The sequence below is a fragment of the Anomalospiza imberbis genome, chromosome 1, assembly GCF_031753505.1.
Source record: "Anomalospiza imberbis isolate Cuckoo-Finch-1a 21T00152 chromosome 1, ASM3175350v1, whole genome shotgun sequence".
Lineage (NCBI taxonomy): Eukaryota > Metazoa > Chordata > Aves > Passeriformes > Viduidae > Anomalospiza > Anomalospiza imberbis.
In genome coordinates this window covers 103,797,439-103,818,051 of record NC_089681.1, presented here as the reverse complement: position 1 = coordinate 103,818,051, position 20,613 = coordinate 103,797,439, and the positions used below count along the sequence as shown (strand labels likewise).

General features: G+C 36.7%; 1 protein-coding gene across 33 annotated transcripts in view; it reads right to left on the bottom strand.

The window, feature by feature from the left end:
• Positions 1-20,613, bottom strand: part of ARPP21 (cAMP regulated phosphoprotein 21) — a 141,693-nt gene that overhangs the window by 101,297 nt on the left and 19,783 nt on the right. For 19 of the 33 annotated variants that reach the window (XM_068203324.1, XM_068203280.1, XM_068203392.1 and 16 more), the window contains exons 2-5: positions 2,811-2,979; positions 957-1,156; positions 528-569; positions 97-129 (exon numbers count right to left, since the gene is read on the bottom strand). In XM_068203324.1, coding sequence (XP_068059425.1) covers positions 97-129; positions 528-569; positions 957-1,118 — 237 coding nt within the window. In that variant the 5' untranslated portion in view covers positions 1,119-1,156; positions 2,811-2,979. Of the gene's footprint in view, positions 1-96; positions 130-527; positions 570-956; positions 1,157-2,810; positions 2,980-3,062; positions 3,209-20,613 lie in introns of those variants that run through there. The other 14 variants (XM_068203349.1, XM_068203418.1, XM_068203400.1 and 11 more) reach the window with 5 other exon arrangements.

The following is a 20,613-nucleotide window of genomic DNA, read 5'->3' as shown; positions in this document are numbered from 1 at the left end:
GTGACAAAAGAAACCAATTTCGATTGTAGACAGACATTTAACTGAAATTCTTCATCCTACTGTAGCATGCAACTCCAAACAGAAATGGACCCTTACCTTGGATCTCTTTTTCTGATTTGACCCTCGTTTCTGCGTATAGCAAAAAAAGAGAAGCAGTTATCACTTCAGTGGACAGTGGGCATGATGAAAGCATTACCAATAAACAGACTAAATCACTTCTATCTGATGTTTTAAATCAATTGCTGACTGCAAAAGCAACTTCCCCAAACCCAGTTTGGAAAGCAAGGAAAACGAGAATCATCTCTGCTCATTTTCATTCATTTTACAAACAGGTATAAACAAGAAAAAACACTACACAGTGTTCTGTAATTTTCCATATAATAAAAATGTAAGAAAAGGTATACTTAAGTAAATGCTCCCCCTCTCCAAATTCCTCTTAAATTGTGGTCTCCCCCTTTATTTTTTTATTCGACTGAGCAAAAAGGATTAAAAACCCCTCATCCGATAAAGTCTTCTTATCAAATTACCTTCTTAGGCTTTGCATAACAACTTTTTGTTGGCAGTAACACCTACAAACCAAACCACACATTAAGTAATTATTCATTAGTATTACCTGTAAATTCATGAGATCAAGGTAGTTTTCTAAATCCCCAAAGAGGGAACACAGTCAAATGTCTCACCAAGCTTTAAAACAGATGTCTAGAAATTAACTTCTCAGACAAATAACATGGACAGCAGTCTAAAGAGCTTGAAAGGTATAACAAATAACAGCATTTATTTTATAGTGAAATAAAAGAACCCAAAATAAATAAAAATTTTAAAAAGGAAAAAATAGAAACAGTCTCAAAATTATAAGAAAAATTGGGGAAGTGTAGGCAATGAAAAAAATCAGAGAAATGGAAAAGCAATGGTAACACATTGATACTTAACATGCCCATTCACTATTCCTGTCTTACCTGTAGCTCTGTCTTGGAATCACTGAGCTTCTCCTCCTCTACTTCTGAGCTTTCAGATTTATTAAGAACACAGTTGTCCGGGTTGGCTTCAGAGATGGCACTCTCCTGCTCTTTTGCAGCTTCCTCTGCTGTCTCCTGGTTCAATTTACCTTGCTCAGACATTCTTCCAGACAGAAATTAAAATAACAAGATTTGGTGACCTGAAAGGTCGAGATACCACGACACAAACACACACAAAAAAAAACATTGGAGGTGAAATTTATTTTTTTCTTTTAATTCCTAATTTCAGTTCCTTTGATAAACAAACAAAAATGTGCAGCTCAGGAGTGGAAAACTATGCATGTCCCAGCAGAAGAGATGTACTTAACCAACAATATTGGGTAACAGCAGAATTGTGTCAGGTTAAGCAATCAGATCTGAACAGTCTTTGTGGAGAGCAGATTTAAGGTAATGTGCTGTGACTCCCCAGCCCAGCCCCAAGACTGCCAAGGTTCAGGCAGGGACAGTGGAGGATTCTCCACCACAAAGCTCAGTGCTATCAGGCAAAAAGGACCCATTCTAGGTCTCTGGCATCTCAAGGTTTCCCCTCCCCCCCTACTTTTTTCTTAATTTTCTTTTAATATAAATAATAGTCAAGCAAACAGAAATAAAAACCAAGCATGAGCAACAACACTGTTTTTAGTATTCAGCCATGGGTATTATGCATAGCAGAAGCCATGGTGCTCACTACCACTATAAATATATATTTCTCTTTTTTTTTTTTTAAGAGGTAATAATTCAAGATAAGTATGAACTCTAAATTTGGCAACAAAGCTCTCAGGGTCAACATTTTCAGGGATCAAACCAACAGCTCGATTACTAAAAGCTTAAGTCTCTTCCCAAAACCTATGTCACAGGAAATTTGTACAGAAAACCCTGGCAGGTACTTCTAATGAAGAAATCTCAACTGAACTGCATTTACTTTCAGCTTACAATGGGGTTGTTGAACAGAAGCTTTAAAGGCTTTTCAGAGTTAAAGCCTATTATTATTTTCTCTTTCTCTGCCCCCAGCTCCTTCCTGAAGACTCCCCCACTGATCAATTGTCAAAGAAGACTCATGAATAATTTAACTTTTCTTTCCCATCCACTTCACTTAAGAAGCATCTTCGAGAAAAACAACTGTATTTGAAATGTGAAGCAATTTCAGGAAGGATCTTTTGCAACACATTGCCACTTCTCAACAGTGAAACGGCAGCTATGAAGCAAAATCACACTTTTTTTTTTTACAGTTTGAAATGAAATCTTTCTTTTTTACAGTTTGAAATTAAACATTCAACAGAACCAGTATAACTTACCTTTAGTTTTTTAAGCCATATTTTAAGTGAAAAAATCTAGAGCATACTGAGTTATAAGCACTTACTTCTCTTACTTTCTGCTTTTATTTTCACATTGTAAACAAATACAATTTTGTATATAATCTTCCAGTTTGAGAAGGACTGTGAACTTCACAAGAAATTAAGCTCTAAGGTTCATAAAAAAACTGAATGGAATATGAAACTAACCTGAAGCCTGACTTGCCTTACTGTGAGCTAATCTGTGATTCTCCCTTCTCCCACCGCTCTCCCCAAGAAGGCCGATTATTTTGGCTATTTTGCAGTTACAACTGAAACTTGAACTGCTCTGATGAAAATTCAAAACATGAGTGGCAATACCTTTTACTGGTCTGGTAAATGGCCCTTAATCTGATAAGGATTTTCATTAAGAAATGCACATACATGCACAAATTCCTCATGAGCAGATCAACCTGCAGCTCATCTACATGCTTTACACAGTACTCACTAAAACAATTACACTGGGATCAAAGAAGCCGTTTACCTGAAAAACTGCTATAATTCCAACTGCCTTTCTAGTGTCTTCTGTTGGTCTTTGCTGGTTAAGTCCACACAAATGATCAACGGCAACGTGAGTCCCATGTCCCCATTAACAGTTCAGAGTGCCAATCTCCATGCTGGTCCTTCGGAGAGCTTGACGCACCATAGTCAACCTGGAAAAGACGAAAAATAAGTAACACTGGCAGTGTTCATGGCACAAGGAAGGAGTGCAATGGATAGGACCCAGATTTCTAACACTAATGACCAGTTACCAGCAAGTCACTTTCACAGCTTGATCCAGCTCCACCTGTCTCAAAACTGCCTGCTTCTTCTCTAATGAAGGCTAGAGCCGGCTGTTCAAGTCATAACAGCTCCTACGCAAGAAGCTAAAATTAACAATTGCATTATGCACTGAAGATTACTCATTTCAATTCTAACCTTTTTTAGTGAATTCCAGCACTTTTCATTAAAAAAAAAAGCATATATACATATTTATATATAAGCTCATCTGTTTGCTTCAACAGAAATCAATGAGGGTATGAGGAGAAAATATTTGCCTTCTTTTTAACTATGGCTTCTGCTCCAATTAAAACTTCAACAGTCAAACACTATTGAATAAATGGCTAGGTGGGTGCTTTTAGAAAGTGACCTGCTTTACCAGGATAGTGAATTGAGATGTTCATTTAATAAACAGAAATAAAATTTGAAATTATCCAGAATGGTAGGAAGATGAGGAGAAGAAGGAAGAAATCCTATTCCCTGAACAACATCCACCAAAAAGAATTCTTCTGAAGCATATTGTGAGGAGGAAAAATGATATTTCCAGGTTACGGTTTGAGAAATAAACCTAAAAAAAGAGTTGCCTTAGCAATGCAACTTTTACTGTTCATCAGGATTGCATTTGCCAGCTGAATAGCTGATTTAACAGAAAAACGAGCATTTTAGGATGAGTCGGACTGATTTACAGTCCATGGCCATGTGCTGAACTGTCTTGATACAATAGGCAGCTCTTCTCAAGACTTGCATGTGAGTCATGGTTGAAGCAGTCAGTGCAGACACGCAAAACCAGCAAATGGAAAGCACGTATCATTCTACTGGGAAGGGGAGAAGAAGGCAAGCATGAATAATGGGAGATGATTTTCTGTTTTTTTTTTTTTTTTTTTTTTTTTTTTTATCAGACTCCTAGTTTCTGCAGCACGTTTTACATTGTGCACGACTGCAATTGCCACACAGCACGTGTCAGCACGCTTGAACTTGCCATGTGAAAAGAACTGAATTTGCTGTACCAAAAGTGGAGTTTAGCCTTTCACAGTATTCCAGTCCTGCTCTCTCTGGGAGCCCTGGCACACACAGAGGAGACCAGCAGGCAGTTCTGTAAACTATCACTGCCAACCTGCAAATTTATAAACACAACTATTTCTTTTCCTCAAACCATTTAATAATTTGTAGAGAGTAACAGAAAATAAGTTTTCCCACTAGGTTTTTGTTATTTCTTGCAGGATATTTTTGGAAATTCTAGCTCATTAGAAACATAAGCTCACAATGGGAGTGGAAGAACACCATGGAAAACTATGCCCAAGAACTCAAGCCCATGCAAAAGTATCTCATGGAGCCAATACTCAGCAAGCAAACAGTGAATAAACCATGAGTCAAAATCCTTTCCTTTTACCCATTTTCCAATGACTGTTTCACCCACACTTTCAAAAAAGAGATGGGGGACATGGGAAACAGCTATCCAGGAAACAGACTGCCGTAATCAAAATCCTCCAAAACCAACAGAGACACAGATATCTGTACCAAAATCAGTACACACACAACATTTATTTCAGAACTCTCCAGTGTGACCATTTGTTGGGAATTAGCTATCCATAAGACAAACAGATCAAAACAAAAACCAGACAACAAACCAACCAACCAACCAAAGGGAATCATATGCAGCAAGTGAAGAGATCTGCCAAGATTTGGTCTTGTGCACAGATGCTCAGCATCATCTTATCATGCTTTACCCATAGTAAATTTCCTTGGGTATAAAATGAGTTCCCCATATTGTTACACTTAAGATTTCTGAAGACAACATCATTTTTCATCTATATGTACAAGAAGACCACTGAATCTTAAATTAAAACAAAAAAATGCTATCCATAAATTTCCCCAAGAAATCACAAGCAAGTGGAAAATAATCTTACAATGTACAGCAATCATCCTCAATTTTTTAAAGAAATCCTTCAAAGTTTTCTTCTGGGAGACAAAAAGAAGGCAAAAAGAAGTGAGACATACAGCAATCAAATCGAGCTTTTCACCTTGCCTTAATATAGATTTCCTTCTCCTTTATTAAGCAATTTACAAGTGATGACTAATCATTTACATACTACAATACGTAAAATACACTTCTGGTTGTTTGGGTGGGTCTTCAGGGGGACTCAGGTTTCCATAAAATATTTCAAGGAGAGTATAAATAGCAAAAAAGAATCAGTCAGAAAATAGCCGTTAAAAGTGAGACATTTTTGTTGGAAGTGTGTCTCTGTTCCTCATATGTTTCCAGGATATCTCATTATTCAGTGATGAATATACTTTTTACTATTGTCAGTGCTGCAATGACAGCACTGCTATGGAAAAACACACTGGATTATTCTCTTTCTTGCGCATCAATAGAAATGTCAGGGATGATTTGACTGTCAAAACCTTCAGTACCGAAGTGACGCAAAAGGCTGAACAAATGCACTTCTGTTTTTGATCCTCAGGTAGAAACCACAAAGCTTGTTGCTAGGCAAAAACCACCTTCTTGATATGCAAGGGAGCAAAATTTCATCGGGTGTTGGGATCTTAGCAGTCTACAGGAGCTTGCGGCAAAATTTCAGCCCCTAATTCCTTAAAGCAACTTGAGTATTGCACACAACAATATGACAGAAAATACAGGACCCACCCACTTGTAGATCCACTTTAATAGAAACATAATTTGTTTCTATAGAATTTGTAAGCACGAGCTGCTCAGTATACACTGTGGGATGGGAATGCTGAGGGTTTTTTTCTTAAATTCTTTTTCTTTTAACAGGATTTTCATTTTAGAAGCTGAAGGTACTACTGAGCTTGAACAACTACAGTCAGAGCTTGAAGAGAAAAGGATGGAAGAAGGTGTGGATGGTCACATACATTCACACAACACATACCACGCAAATTCCAAGAAAAGTCTGTGGGAAGGAATACAATTAATTTTATGCAAGAGTTTAAAAACTATACCCAGAAGAAGAACTGTCATAAAAACAGAACAGAAAACCAAGCAAAGATGTTAGAAAGCCCAATGCAATGAGCACCTAAGAGCTTACCATTAACTCAAACTCAAGAGAGACATCTGACAAAACCCTCAGAGGCCACTACAGGTGAGCAAGCTCCTTCTGTACTATGTATTAGGTGTTTTGATGGCCTCATCGGTACGCATAGTGAAGCAGGCATTTCAAGACTCCCAGTACCACACATGTCCTCTCTCAGAGAGGAGATGAACAGGTTTTAAGGCCAAAGAGCATACTCTTAACCAAGAGCAGGCAGCAGCAGGCAGGACAGAACGCTGACAGAGTGAAATCCAAGGGCTTTTCTTCAAACAAATCTGCCAATCGTGGAGGCAAAAGTCCTTCCAAAGCCTGAATATATCCTGCTGCTGAAAACTTGCTGGCATTGGCCAGATCTATAAGCCGAGATCCTCCATTCTCAAGAATGGTTTGCAGGTATGACTCCATGACATAGAAGCACAGTTGTCAGTTGGGTGTTCCACTGTGTGATATAAACCTCAACCACATGTATCAAGAGAGATTTGACTCATTATTGCTAACTCACTCATCAGACTATTGGAAGCCACTGGAAATGGCCTCCAGTATTATCTTAATATTATCAGTAGGTACAACCCTCAATTTTGCCAGATTATCTTGTCTTAAACCATAAACTTCCTGTTTTTTGACATTTACTTAAATATTCCTGTTTCTGCCATCAAGAAAATCAAAGAAAATCTCAGGTTTCATAATGAAGACAAAGTTTCAACTCTTTGGTGTCTTCAAAGAAAACATTCATTATATAGACCTGATTGCTGAAAAAAAAGAAAACAACAACAAACAACAAAAACCCCAAAAACAAAGAAAAAAAAACCCCAAAGAACACCACCACCAAACACAAAAAAGGACAGTAAAATAAATCCTGCAGTTTTAGATCAAACGCACTACTACTCAGTTGTCCATCTCCCAGTCTATAGGACTAGTCCTAGTCTTTATTAGACTGTGTGCTCCTTTTCACTGTTTTTCCACATTTCCCAAAGAAATACACAAATGCACTTGGAAGACAGTGTATTAGCATAGCAGGATAATAATCCATACCAGTTCTCATATCAAAATGCTTTAGTGTGAAAAAACCCACCAAGCTTAAAGCTGTGAAATGCACAGAGTCCTACAAGTTCATTGATTGCTAAAGGACTGAAGACTAAACCTTAAAAAAAAGTGCAAAAATATTTGTAACTGAGGTGCTTGATGTCGTATTTTATTTCTCACCTCCTCCTCCTCACATTGTCCCCTCTTCATCATCACTAAAAAACCAAATAGTGTGATTGCCTACATCTTCTGCTCCTACATGCCACAGACCTTTGCAAATAAAAGGTTATTTAGACTCATTTACTGATGGCACTTTACCAGAGACTGTCAGCAGATACTATTTCTTCCCATGAGTTAAAAAAACATGGACATCTGCATACATGCAACTGTGCAGACGCCCCTGACCCAGCTTAAATGGGCCAGAAATCAACCATCAGTGACAGCCAAATTTGACGAAAACAGGGCAGACTGAAACACACTGAACTAGATTTCAAATCCCATACAAAAAACAGCTGTGTCTTAAAAGAGGCAACTAGATAATATGGAGCAGCCTCCCAGCTGAAACATCTGTCTTGGAACGGCACTGGCTCTCATCCCAATGTGCAAGTGAAACCCAGTATTTACAAATAACAGCAAGGATTCTTGAGAACAGGTTAACAACCAAAGAAAAATCCCAGAAGCAAATCAACTTTTTGTGGTTTACACCTGATTCCTTTTTCAAAGAGATCCTCTTGTTTCTAACAGATTGCCACCAATATTTTTTCCCCTTTAATCCCCTGTCAGATGACCTCATGTCAATGTCATCATCTTCAGACAAATAATAATGATGTTCCCTCCAGCTTGTTACATTTCTGCAAAGCTAGAAGCTTCTCCCAGAAAAATAAATATAGATGGCTTATAGGGAGAGTCTGCTTTGTTTTAATACTTAAGATAAGGCTTGGGAAAAAAATGCTCTTTTATCTGTCACAATGATCATTTGAAGTCTTCCAGGATCAGTATGAAAAGATATGAGGCTGAGTGATCTGGCTAATAAATGTCAATCACACAACTTTAGTAGGAACTGAGTAATATCCAAACTTTTAACAAGCTAATCAGATGTACAAATCAGCACTCCTGGAATGAGTTGTTTGCTTTAGAACAGCCTTCAACACCGCCTCATGCATTTCAAACACATATGCCAAATTTTCTCTCATTCCCCTACAAAATCTGACAAATTTCCCTAAAATCAAAGTCATTAAATTAACTGGTCTCACTGTTAGGTGGTGGAAAACAGCACAAGACTCATGAGTCCAAAGAGACAGACAGCAAGGTTCTTAGCCATCCTCAATGCATGCACTTCTCCTTGAAATACACAAAAGTCATTTTCCTTAAATCCCGTAATGGAAACAATAGCCAGCATAGGCAAATATACAATTCAAATGGAAAGAGGGACCAAAACTCATCTTCCCAGATAATCAGGCCTATTTCTCAGCTATTGAAGATAATTATATCACAAAGTCCTCTTTAGAGACCAATAGCTTTATTTTACGACTAGAGGATGTTCAGGGAGGATGCTTTAGTAATTTTGCTGTAAGGATGTTCAAGAATCTCACTGTTTTGCCAGGACATCATCTCCATTACCCCATCGTACACATCAAATACTTTATACATTCTTCTTACTGTGCCAGTAATTGCCCTCCAGTTTAATTAGCTTTCTTGATTTCACAATAGTTTTGTCTTCCTGTGGGAATTAACTGTACATCACCTCATCATTTGTTGTTAGGTTTAAAGAAGCCCATTCCTTTTAGTTGCCAGCTAAACAGGTCTGCATTATTTCCATTACTATCCACCTCTAGTCTGTATTTTTTTCTGTCAATCAACAGTCTGTTTCATCATTTCCTCACTACTCACCAAGACTACACTCTGGACACAGATGTTCCTTCACACATCAAGTGCTGAGTGCACTAGAGGAGCTCCGTTTCCACAAACTCTAAAACCAGTTTAAAGACAATGAATAACATGAAGACATCCCAGAAGGAATACTATCATTTCAATATGAAACCCTGATCAACAGCACAGAATAATGAACCTGGGCTCCCCACAGAGGGGTCTCAGCAGTGTTGAGGACAAATGAGAGCTACTGCAGAGAGCCAGAGTCTGGGAGCCACTGTGGACTGAATTGATGAGGCTACAGATATCCACCACAAGCTCAGTGGGATAATTGAAGCTGCTGGTGTGATGTCATGATACCCTTCTATGCATAATGAAATCTGGTAGAATATACAGTTTACACTAATTTTATTTTTTATAGAATATGTGCATATAGTTGAGTTTAATGCAGAAGTTCTTGAAACATTTCTTGTTTCTCTAAGTCAAGCCACCCCTACTCTTTCTTCCTTCAACACCTTCTCTTTGCCATGTGTAGCTACACATTACATCCATTTTGCTTTACACACAGAACTACAAGAACAACTTAGCTTATTTCTTTGCTCAGTTCTTCCTAAAGCTTAAGGATTTCACTAGAAAACCCAAGCACAGTGTATCTGCATTTTGGGCATATATGGCTTTGAAGAATTCAGTCTAAGCAGACTGCAGGTAATAAACAAGGAGCCAGCTAAGCCATCCTTCATCATTCACTAATAACCAAACACAAAGCAGTTGAGTCCAAGGGGGAAAAAAAAAGCCCACAACATCCCTAAACAAAGGAAACAAAACAATTTTGTACACTACTAGCACAGTATTTTAAAACACATAACACTCAGTAAATAGATGGCCAATAACTTATTGCTTTACACTTTTTCCAACATCAGCAGGGGATGGAGGCATAAACTGATGAAAATACAGCAGGAACTGACCAAGTATCACTGAGTTTCACATGTGCTTGTCCTGATCTCTTTCTTTCCTAATTTATATAATAGCCCCTATATTTCATCCTGCCATTTCTTGACAAATTAGGTGCATTTTCACTAGCAGTAGCTTAATTGGCAAATCCTGAAAGAAAATAATTGCTAAGAGCAAAGCAGCATTACACTGATGAAACAGACCTGAGCTTAACAAGAATTGCCTTAACAGACAAACACTGACTGCAAAAGAGCAAAAAGCTTTCATATAAGAATTTGCAGAAAAAAAATTACTTTATTTTCCTGCAAAAGTCTCTTTTGATTACCAGAATTAAACATAGCAGCTAATCCTGCTTTCCTAAGGCCATTTTCTGAAACAAAACCAGCCTGCAGCTGAAATAAAATTCTTCATTCCAGAAAAAAACCCAACAAAACCAAAAGCAATACAGATTAAAAAACAAAATCAAAAGCACACCATACACTATGACACATCCCCTTATGTACTCTGCTGCTCAGAAAGTGCAATTATACTTTCCAAATTCAAAGCCAACTCATATCAAGCTTGTTTTAATGCCGAGTATGTTTTCTAAGCTCATATTTCAGCCAAGTCTTCTCTACCAAAACCCACAAAGGCTAGATAGATCCTTTGAGAGTTCCCAGTACCAAATGGTTTTATACTTTTTAATATATAATTTTATTAGTTTTTCTTTATCAACAATGGAACAGTCCTAAAATTTCTTAGATTGTGTTTATCAGAAAATATACTGGAATATAAATGTTTTGTTGATGATTTCTTTTGTGCATTTTGTAGACTTTGGAGAGCAACATCAACTGAGAACAGTTTACATAGACAAAGTCTTATCAAGTACACTCCTTCTGCTAAAAATTGCTCTTCTGTCTAAAATCTTGCGAGATGTATGGACAAGATTTTCACAGTTTTCAATCAAGTCTGGAGATGGCCTGTTTTTAACTCTGCCTCTCTAAAGAATGGCTATATTTTTAACGCCAGATCCACATGCCTTTCTTCTCATTATTGGAATATTTCTCATTATTGGCTCTTCTTATTCTGAAGAACAAGAAAATTAAGGCAGAGGCATTATCTTTCTGCCCTAATACTACAGAGAAACTATAAACAGATATAACAGATATAAATAGCTATATGAAAATATATTTTAAGGTATTTAAGATATATTTATTTACGTTTGAACATAGGCTATTTGTACTTTATGAAAAAACATTAATCCCATTTTGTTGGTTGCAATTTTAACTGGTCTCAGGCAATGCAATTAAGTAACAAATACAATACATTGCAAAAAAAAAGCCTCAAGTATGCTATGGATTGTATTCATAACTCTATGCTTCCATGGTTTCAAAACGAAAGGAAGAAAAATGCCAATTATAAGTATAAATTACAAGTCAAAAGGTCTAATGATTAAATGCATGTTACAAAAGCCAATGAGAGCATTAGACATTTTTGCACAATGCTCCAAGCACAGGAGTGCCAAATAACCTCAACTTATGCTCACTTGTCAAAATAAAAAACAAATTGAGCTTTATAACTTTTTACATGTGAAAAAGAGATTAAAACCCATCCTAAAATATGTATTGTTATACACCACATTTCCTCCTTAGCAGCATCAAGACAATGTGTTACACATTGCAATCATCTGCTGAAGAAACAAAGGAAGACATTCAACTATGAAATACCAGTCAGGTATTTTCAATGTCACCCCCATGGCCAGCAAGAGGAAGAAATCCTCTTCAGAAACAGTTACAATAGTCAAGAGAAAAAAGGCAGAAGCTCAGGTTCACAGAACAGGCAATGCCAGTTCAGATCTGCAGCTTTGGCTTCTGAAAAGATCTTGCCAGAAACCCTGTGGTTTCAACATTATGTTTGCCTTTTCCAGTGGGTAATTCCAGGCTCCCTGTGATATCGTGAACAAAAGAAAAGGCAGAAAAAGTGTTTCAATGTCTGATTGTGTTTTTCAGGAAAGAAATTATGATATATTTATGAGAGAGATAAGCAGTTTTATAAAAAGCATAATTGGCCACCCCACATACACCCAGCCAGAAAGCTGCATGACACATGAACTAATAAAAGAGCAATGAATGCCCAGAAGACATCAAATATTCAAGCCAATGTCTCCAATGAATATGTTCTATTAAATTTAAACTAGAAAATATATATATATTTAATCCAAAAGGACATTCAAAAAACAATCAGAAAAACACTGAGCTTTTCCAGTACTTTAAATCTTGTTATACAGATTGAAGTCTCCAGAAGTTCAAATATGATTTAAAAAAAACTCCTATAATATCAAATTTTGTGTTTACCTGCAGTGAAACAATCTGTCTTACTTGGCACTAGAAACCACTAACTACATCAATGATCTAAAAATACTGAGATTTAAATTACAGGAGAGAGGTGTGGGACTAAAGCTCTACAGCCTGCAATACATTTGATTTCCACTGAAGAATGGCCATATCATCACATTTTTTTTCATTGCTCTGCTCAGTAACAGGGAAAACAAAAATATGATTATCAAGCACAACACCAAAATCACAGAGGAGAATATACTGCATGAAATTTGAAGAAGAAACATGTAGGTGGTATGAATTTATTATGATATATATTAGAGACAGATCTGGGCTAGAAATTATTTAAAGATGTATTTCCAGGCTTGAGTTCCAGCCTGGCCCTTAAATGAGACTGTTAAATGGGACTTTCATTTAGAAGTTTTTTGAAAAAAAAAATACATTCATAATAATTCACTATGTTATATCTAAGATTTCAGAATTTAATGAGTACTTTGAAACTTCAGTTGCCCTAAATTGTTTAGTTAAAATTTCATAATGTTTGCTTATGTATATTTTGGTGGAATTCATCATAATCCAGTTACTCTCTTTTTTTTTCTCCCTCTAAACATTATATAAAATTCACTGGTGAGTTAAGGATTTTTCACCTATGTACCCATATTTAGAGTCTAGGCTGACCTTGTCCTTCCAAGAACTGAAACCATTCTGTTGTGTAAAATACAAAGTCTGTTTGGTTAATTAGTTCTTCATATGTAACACTATGTTATCTGAGCCTCAGTATTTATTTTGATACCTTCAAGATTTTCAAAGGCTGATGAAATATGATACAACTATGAGAAAGGGCAAGTCTATATGCACTTCTGTCACGGTAATGCCAGTTCTCCTCTGACCTGTGATCCTTCTTGCAAATAACCCCTCCTAAAGAAAAAAAAAAAACCTTATCCTTTGCATCCTTTATTGTAACATGTCCAAGTGCAATTGCAAGGATTTATGCCTTTTTCTTCTGATGTCAGAACTTATGTGCCTGAGAACTTTACGCAAAAGACAATAATTTATTAGATCCTTTGCTCAATTTATGACACACTCTACAGCAAAACAAATCTTCTGATCAAATACTGATTAAAACCCCTTATCTGCTGTACAGTTAGAGACACTGAGAGAAGGGAAAGAGAATTGCAGTTTTATACAGAAGAATAAAGCAAATGAACTATTTCACAAACAGTATTATAAGTGCTACAATATCTCAAAATCATGCAATTATTATATCCAGTTTGTAAGTATTACTTTCAATAAACAAAGAGAAGATCAAACACACCCTCCCCTTCCCCCTCTACCCCAAACCCCTAGTAAATATGCTCTGTTTTAAAATGGGGTTAAAACAACCAGGGTCTTGTTATATATAGGTGCTGACTATAAGTAAGCTCACCAATATTCCAAATTTTAGCAGATACAATCAGAAGCAAGTGTAAATAACAACACACTATCAACTCTGCTAGAGAATCACTGAACTTTCAATAATGCACGACTTTAAAAAAAATCCATACAACTGAGTGAAAACTTTCACTCCATTAAAGAAATGAAAAAATCCCAGTTTAAAATATCAAAACATTTATTACCATAAGAAATATCTCTTTTTTACTAAATGAGTAATCACCTGACAGTATAAGTTATGGCCATAATGTAAAAAAACTTGATAAAAACTGAAAAACTAATTTAACAACAAAATATATTTGATATTAACTTCAGCTGCTAGGTAGTTTATCTATTTCTCAAAATAATTTAATCAAAAGAGCTGTATCTTTGAGCAACCCTCTCTCTCTTCTCCTTAAAACCTCATACTTCAACTGTCAGCTGATTTTCTGTATGCTGATCAGAATTAACTGGGCTGAAGTTTTTTTCCTTTTGCTATTGCCTAGACTTCTATGCTGCACAAGTGATTTTTCACTGCTTTTACAGATGAGCATTGGCTTTTATACACATGTACCATATACACATAATAACCTGACAAGTTTCACTTTCTTCCCTAGTAATCCAACAGAAAATTAATAAAACTGTTGCATACCTTAAAAATAAAGTATCTAGCTGTAAGTTTAGTTCAGTACTTTTAATTGGAACCATAGCCATCTCCAGTCAGAGACGTGGGCACACTACAGGCTATCCTCTAAATAGGAAAGTAACATCTTCAGAAAATATCCATTATTTAGGAGGGACCAAGCACAGGTCCATCAGCAACTCCTACAACTGCACCATGCAGTCCAATATGTTAAAGGCTCAACAGCACCCAAAAAGCTAGGTTGGATTCAATTTGAGAATTGGGCCACAAAAGCCCTGATCCTCAGAAGTTCCTGCATGCATGGAGACCTGAACCAATCTCAAGCCTGTGATCTCACTGTTACATCCAAGGGATACTTCTTGCATCAGAGAAAAATGAAATTGATAAACCCCCAATGAACAGCAATATTTCTCTCTACTTTCTACCCCTCTTCTGAATCTTGGTTCTTTTAAAAGACCTTCTGAGTTAGACAGCCAGATCGTGGAAAACAAATGTTCAAGTTAGTACCTGCATGCTAGTACAGGACCATAAAAATAGTTGGGTTTACTAACAGTAAACTTCACCTTGACCTATAAACAAGTCTTGAAGCTGTGGTTATCAGAGCTACTCACACAGTACACCTTCCAACACCAATTCAAGATTGTCAGCAACTGCAAAGATAACACCTGTGAAGCCACATAAAGCTGCAACTGTTTTTAAAGCATTCCAGATAGCAGCATGCTTTTAAAGTTTAATTTGGCATTTTAACTAGAATTAACAAGTTAAATAAATTGCATCCTGTTTGATGAGGGAAGTACTTTTTAAACTGTGTTTATCCAGAATCCTCCATATTTTGACAGGAGCTGCTTGGAGCTACCATAATACAGGAAGCAAATCCACAAAAATGAGACAACAATGTGATAAGGATGTTTAGGGAGAAGGCCAAATCTCGACTAAAAATGTAAAACACCTGTCATGATTCTGTTACTCAGAATACAGAATAAAGAACAACAATAAAGACACTTAAACATTCATAAAGCTCCAATGACAGCTGGACACCAAAATATCACAGACCCTTAAAAAAATTCCAGTTCCTTATCATAATAGGATAAAACCAAACAGAATTTCTGCACTTAAATTCCAATTATAGCAAGTTAAACAAATCATTGTAAATGCAATACCCTGCTGTTGATTATAAATGATCCAGCTGCTCCATACAAACTCCTCTTGATTTAAATGGGAGTCATAAGAGGAGGAGGATGGTGGAAAACCCGAAGAATAACAGTAATGTTGACACTGAAAATGAATCTGTCGTCTTGAACTAAACAGAAATAATCAAACTCTCACATGGCCAGTATCAGATCAATCTTCCTAGTCCTGCAAGTTACTTATGAAGCCTTCATTGTCTGACAGCTAAAACATCCAAACATTACAATCAAATCAAACAGATTACAGGAAGGATGACACTAAAAGCAGACTAAAATGAGATGAGCACAGCTCAAGAGTCCGAACACTAGTAAACAGAGCAAGACTTGATGTGCCACCATAGCAGCTTGCAGAGGTTAGCCTCAGATATCACTGAAAGTTCACTTCTGCTCAGGTCAAGGCTTTGGTAACATTCCTGATATCTACATGGTGCAGCCTTGGCACAGGAACTGTTAATTGTGCGGCAGTACAAAAACCAAAGGCTTGCTAGGTTGCAAAATGGCATGACACTTACGAGTCGGCAGAATACAAATGCAATTTAAATATCCCTAAATCTGTAAGCCAAGGAAGTAATATTTCAACCTGTTTTTCTAAAACATTTATCCAAGACCATTTAAAAGAGTGTACTGAGATGCAATGTGGCTGTAATGGAGCTCCACTGTTTAGTCTTCTCATTTCACTGCATAATGTAATTTATTTCTCCTTGTAACAGTTTTCATTAAATAAAGAAGAAGGACTCGTTGCTATGCATTTTTCACAGGGATATCAGGATGGCATTCATGACCTGCTTTTAATCACCAGTGGGCACAGAAAAAAATTTTCATGCAAAAGGAAAAAAAAAAGTACATCGATGTTAAATTTCAAAAGATATTTTAAAAACACAGAAGTCAAGATTTTCAAAGTGATGGCTCCCACAGCATACATAATGTGTCATAAGAAATATTTCATATTGCTATATTCTATGTTTTACGCAATTTAGCCTAGTTATTATGGTTGTGGGAACCATAAGCAGCCATCCTGACAATTTCATTCTCAACTGAAATGCTGCAATAAGGGAGTTTTGGTACTTAATTTCCCTGTTTGTTTCAAAAATGAGGGAGGAAAAGAAAGGGGGAAAAGATACAAGGAAATATCACAAGAAAAAGGAGGAAGAATATTGTAATTTCTTTGTGTTCTAATTATTTAAGTCCGTGGTGAATTGGGTATTTAAAAAGAGCTGAGAGCATGGAGTATTAGGAAAACCAGTGCTTACATTAATCCACTTTTAACACACCCTGCAGGCAAATCTGTTATCCCTGGAATGTATTACCCTGCTATGGGGCAGTGACAACAACACCATTAGATCCCCCTTTTTCTGTCCCCTGTTACGAATGCAGCCAGCCAAGAAAAGACCTATGTCTCTTGGACAACTGAAGGACCTTTTATTTCACATTAACAGTCGCCAGATCTTCTCTAGTTAGAATAAAATTCTTCAGTCTATAATAATATGATCCCCCGAAAAAATACCAAGTGACAATGGGGTCTGAAGATGGACACGTCCTGTGCACGGCCAGGAGTTGGGCTCAGTGATCCTTGTGGGTCCCTTCTAACCCAGTTTACTCTGTGATTCTGTGAAATTCAATACAAAGGGAAGCAATGCTCCCTCTTTCTTTATCCCCAGGAGACAGGGAACCTTCCTAAACCATACAAAACCACATAATTTTGTAATTCTTACAATACTGGCTGATGTGTGTTATTTTTTCAGTTTGCATGTTTATTACTTCCCCATTCCCATTGCATCTTCTCAATATAGACAAAGCCTGAGAAACCACACAACAGTTAAACCAGCAGGATTAGACCAACCCTTTAAATACTAATACAACCCTGAATACTAATCATTGTAACTTCTAGCTTTGGAGATCATTCATAAAAAAAGCAAGCAAATCCCCAAACCCAGCTCTGCCCACACACTTCTTGTTCAAGCAGCTTTGTATTTACATATTTAACTTTATCTCCTAACCATGAGTTTCCCACCCATTAGAGACAGAGCAATTATTAAAGAGCAAAAAATTCTTGCCACTGGACAAGTCTTTCTTTGTGTGTTTTCTCCTGTGAAAGTATCCCAACACACTACTGCTCCTGAAAATTCAAATCTCAAAGCCACAAGAGGATAAATAAGCCTCTGATTTTCTTTTAGAAGTGTACTTAAGAACAAGGAATAGAGAGGGAGTTTACTGCTCTTTCATTTTTTTTTCCTTAATCTGGCTTTTTTCAATCCTTATCTGAACCATTACCACCTTAAAGTCAGACAAATTTTAGCCTGCTTCTAGTCTGATGGGATATAGAGGAATAAAAAATCTGAGACTGTTTACATTTGTATATGACTGTAGCCAAAGACAGGTGCAAAGGCTGCCAACTGTAATTGCTCACATATTACCTTATGCCTAATGTTGATTTTTTTTTATTAAACAAAAGGTTAGAATTTTAAAGATTAATGGCCTCCTAAATGGTATTATCTGATAGAACTGCCCAAATTTCAACTGCTAGGTTCAAAAAAGGGTCTTTCTTGTTTCTTGGAAATCTTTGTCCTGGGAAACGGTAAGACCTCACAAAATCAAAATACCAAGGCACTGACAGAAAAGAAAAAAAAAAATTAGATAGACAAGTAGCCTCCAGCATTCATACTGGTGGCTTGACAACTCAGAATGGAACAATGGGGCAGGACTTTTTGAGTGCCAGCTGAATGAAACCTGCTCCAGTCATCCTACTGTACCAAAACACCATCTCCCTGAAACATACTTCCTTTGACTAATAAAATTTACACTTCTAGAAAAGCAACATATCCCAAAATATTTCTACCTAACCAAAAATATTTACAGAATCAAGCTTCATTCACTGCAAGAGGCTTGTCACCAATTCTAAAAAATCAAAGAAAATAGCTGTAGTAGAATATAGTCAATGATAGATCTTTTCAACAATGGCTTTAAAACCAACAGTGAAACAGAAGCCCAACACTCGTAAATATTCTATCTGCTGTGTGCAAATCTGCTCTACACTCCTTCAAGTTGTTGAGACCAGAAGGTCACAGTGAAAATTTCCATACATTATCAGGACAGGTCTGATTCTTGGCTATCTTGCCTACCCAAAAATCTTTCCTCTCTCATGTTCTAGCCAAAAATCAGAGCATGACAAGAATATTACTGTTTTGAAGGCCTTGGCATATAGATACTTTCTTACTCAGGACAGCCTAAGAACTGAAGTATGTTGACAATCCAGTACACTGAACATGCATAAACAGGACACATTAGTTTGCTATTTGCATGGCTGCCTAAAATGGTAAGATATGGAGAACTAAGAAGAATTGGCAAGAATACTGGGCAGTATTAAAAACACAAACCAGGAAAGAAAACACTAAGTAAAACAAGCATTTGAAAGGTATTCTTAATCCTGTAACTTTCTGAAAACTCAATGAACTATGTTTAGGTTTATCAATACTATAACAAATGTATCGATAGCCTAATAATTGTATGTGGGAATGCTCTCTCACTCACTGTTAGGAAGAATGTGATTTACCTTCTTGAAACTATAAAACCCTGACGATACAAAGGCATGTCTCCCATGCTCTGTCTGGCTGCATGAATGTGGATCTCTGCCTCTATTTCTCCATTTGCCTCCCACCTATGTCTGTTGAATGTAAAGGACCCTTTTTTCAGTGTGTGGAACTAAGAAGGGAAGAGTTGGATCTTGGTGTAAACTCTAAGAACAGCTGAAAAATATAATTCTTACAGATATTTCATAAGGGAGGCTAGAATCAGTATTTTAAAACTATTTTAACACTTGTTTTCCTCCTCAAGTGGCTTTTCAGCAGAAAAAAACTTTTGAAGCATGAAGTCAAAGAGCCGGCATAATTAAGAGAGTCAGCTCCACTGTTTTTGGCGAGTACCACCACTAGCATTGTAACAACTAATAGGCTAATCCCTGGAAAATGACAATACACTTGGCTGTCCAAGCGTCGTTCATAGAGCACTGCAGATAACTTGCATGCCATTGGTAAAAAACAAGCTGCTAGAAGATCTATTTTAGAGGATATTCTTTCCCTTCCATTCTTTATCAACATGCCTCACTATTATCCTCTGAGCTGTAAAAAATATATCCCAAGTGTTTAACTTCAATAGTCACTTTTTTTTGGGGATTGCCAAGGGTTCAAATGCAATAGGAGAAACTTGCTTTAATTTCAGTGGAAGTTATTTCCTCGGTATGCAAACATTTAGTATCTTGTAACAATTGATTCAAATATCAGACTGTACTGACTCCTTGCCACAGCAGAATTAACAGTATTCCAGCTGAAGTTGTGATTGGCAAAGCTACTAATGCACCCCTCCCACTCCACAGTTCTGTGTGGCTGTGGCTTGTAATTCCACCCATGTATAACACACATTGTTTTACAGGCCTCGAGATCAGCTTACCTCCTTCTATTCTGAAAATGCTCTGCCTTCTACTGAAATCAAAGCTCTTCTCATTTCAATACAAACACTGAGGATTTTGCATGAGTGACCTTATAAAGCTAACCAAAATAAGACAAAGCATTTTAACAACTTTTCTGAATTCTCTCCAAGTAAAAATGTCTGTATAATTTTCCTTTACAGCCAATTCTTTCGTTTTTATAATCCCTTATGAAAAAGGCTTCTTGACTTCATAGGGTAAATAGTTGTATCAGTCCAAGCATGTGAACCAGTACAAGAACAAATTTAATACACTTAGCTGGAATCTCTGGCAATTCACAACAGGGAGAAAAAAAAATTACATAGTAATACAGACCTTGAGGTCTGAATGGATAATTTAAGTACATTAAATTTATTTCTGTTTCAAGAGACACAACATAAAACTTCTTTCAGTGGTCTTTAGTTCTTCTGCCAAGCACTTCTCTGAGCATGTTCCAAACTCAAAATTACCTCCCAGGAGAGTATCTCAGGTTGGAGCTTTCTTTCATTGTTTCTGGGTTTGCTACTATATTACAGATTATAGGTTCCAGATGTGAACTGGGAATGGTAAAAAACCTTACAACCACCACATTTTTGTTTTCTTGGTTCTTTAGAAGATTCTATA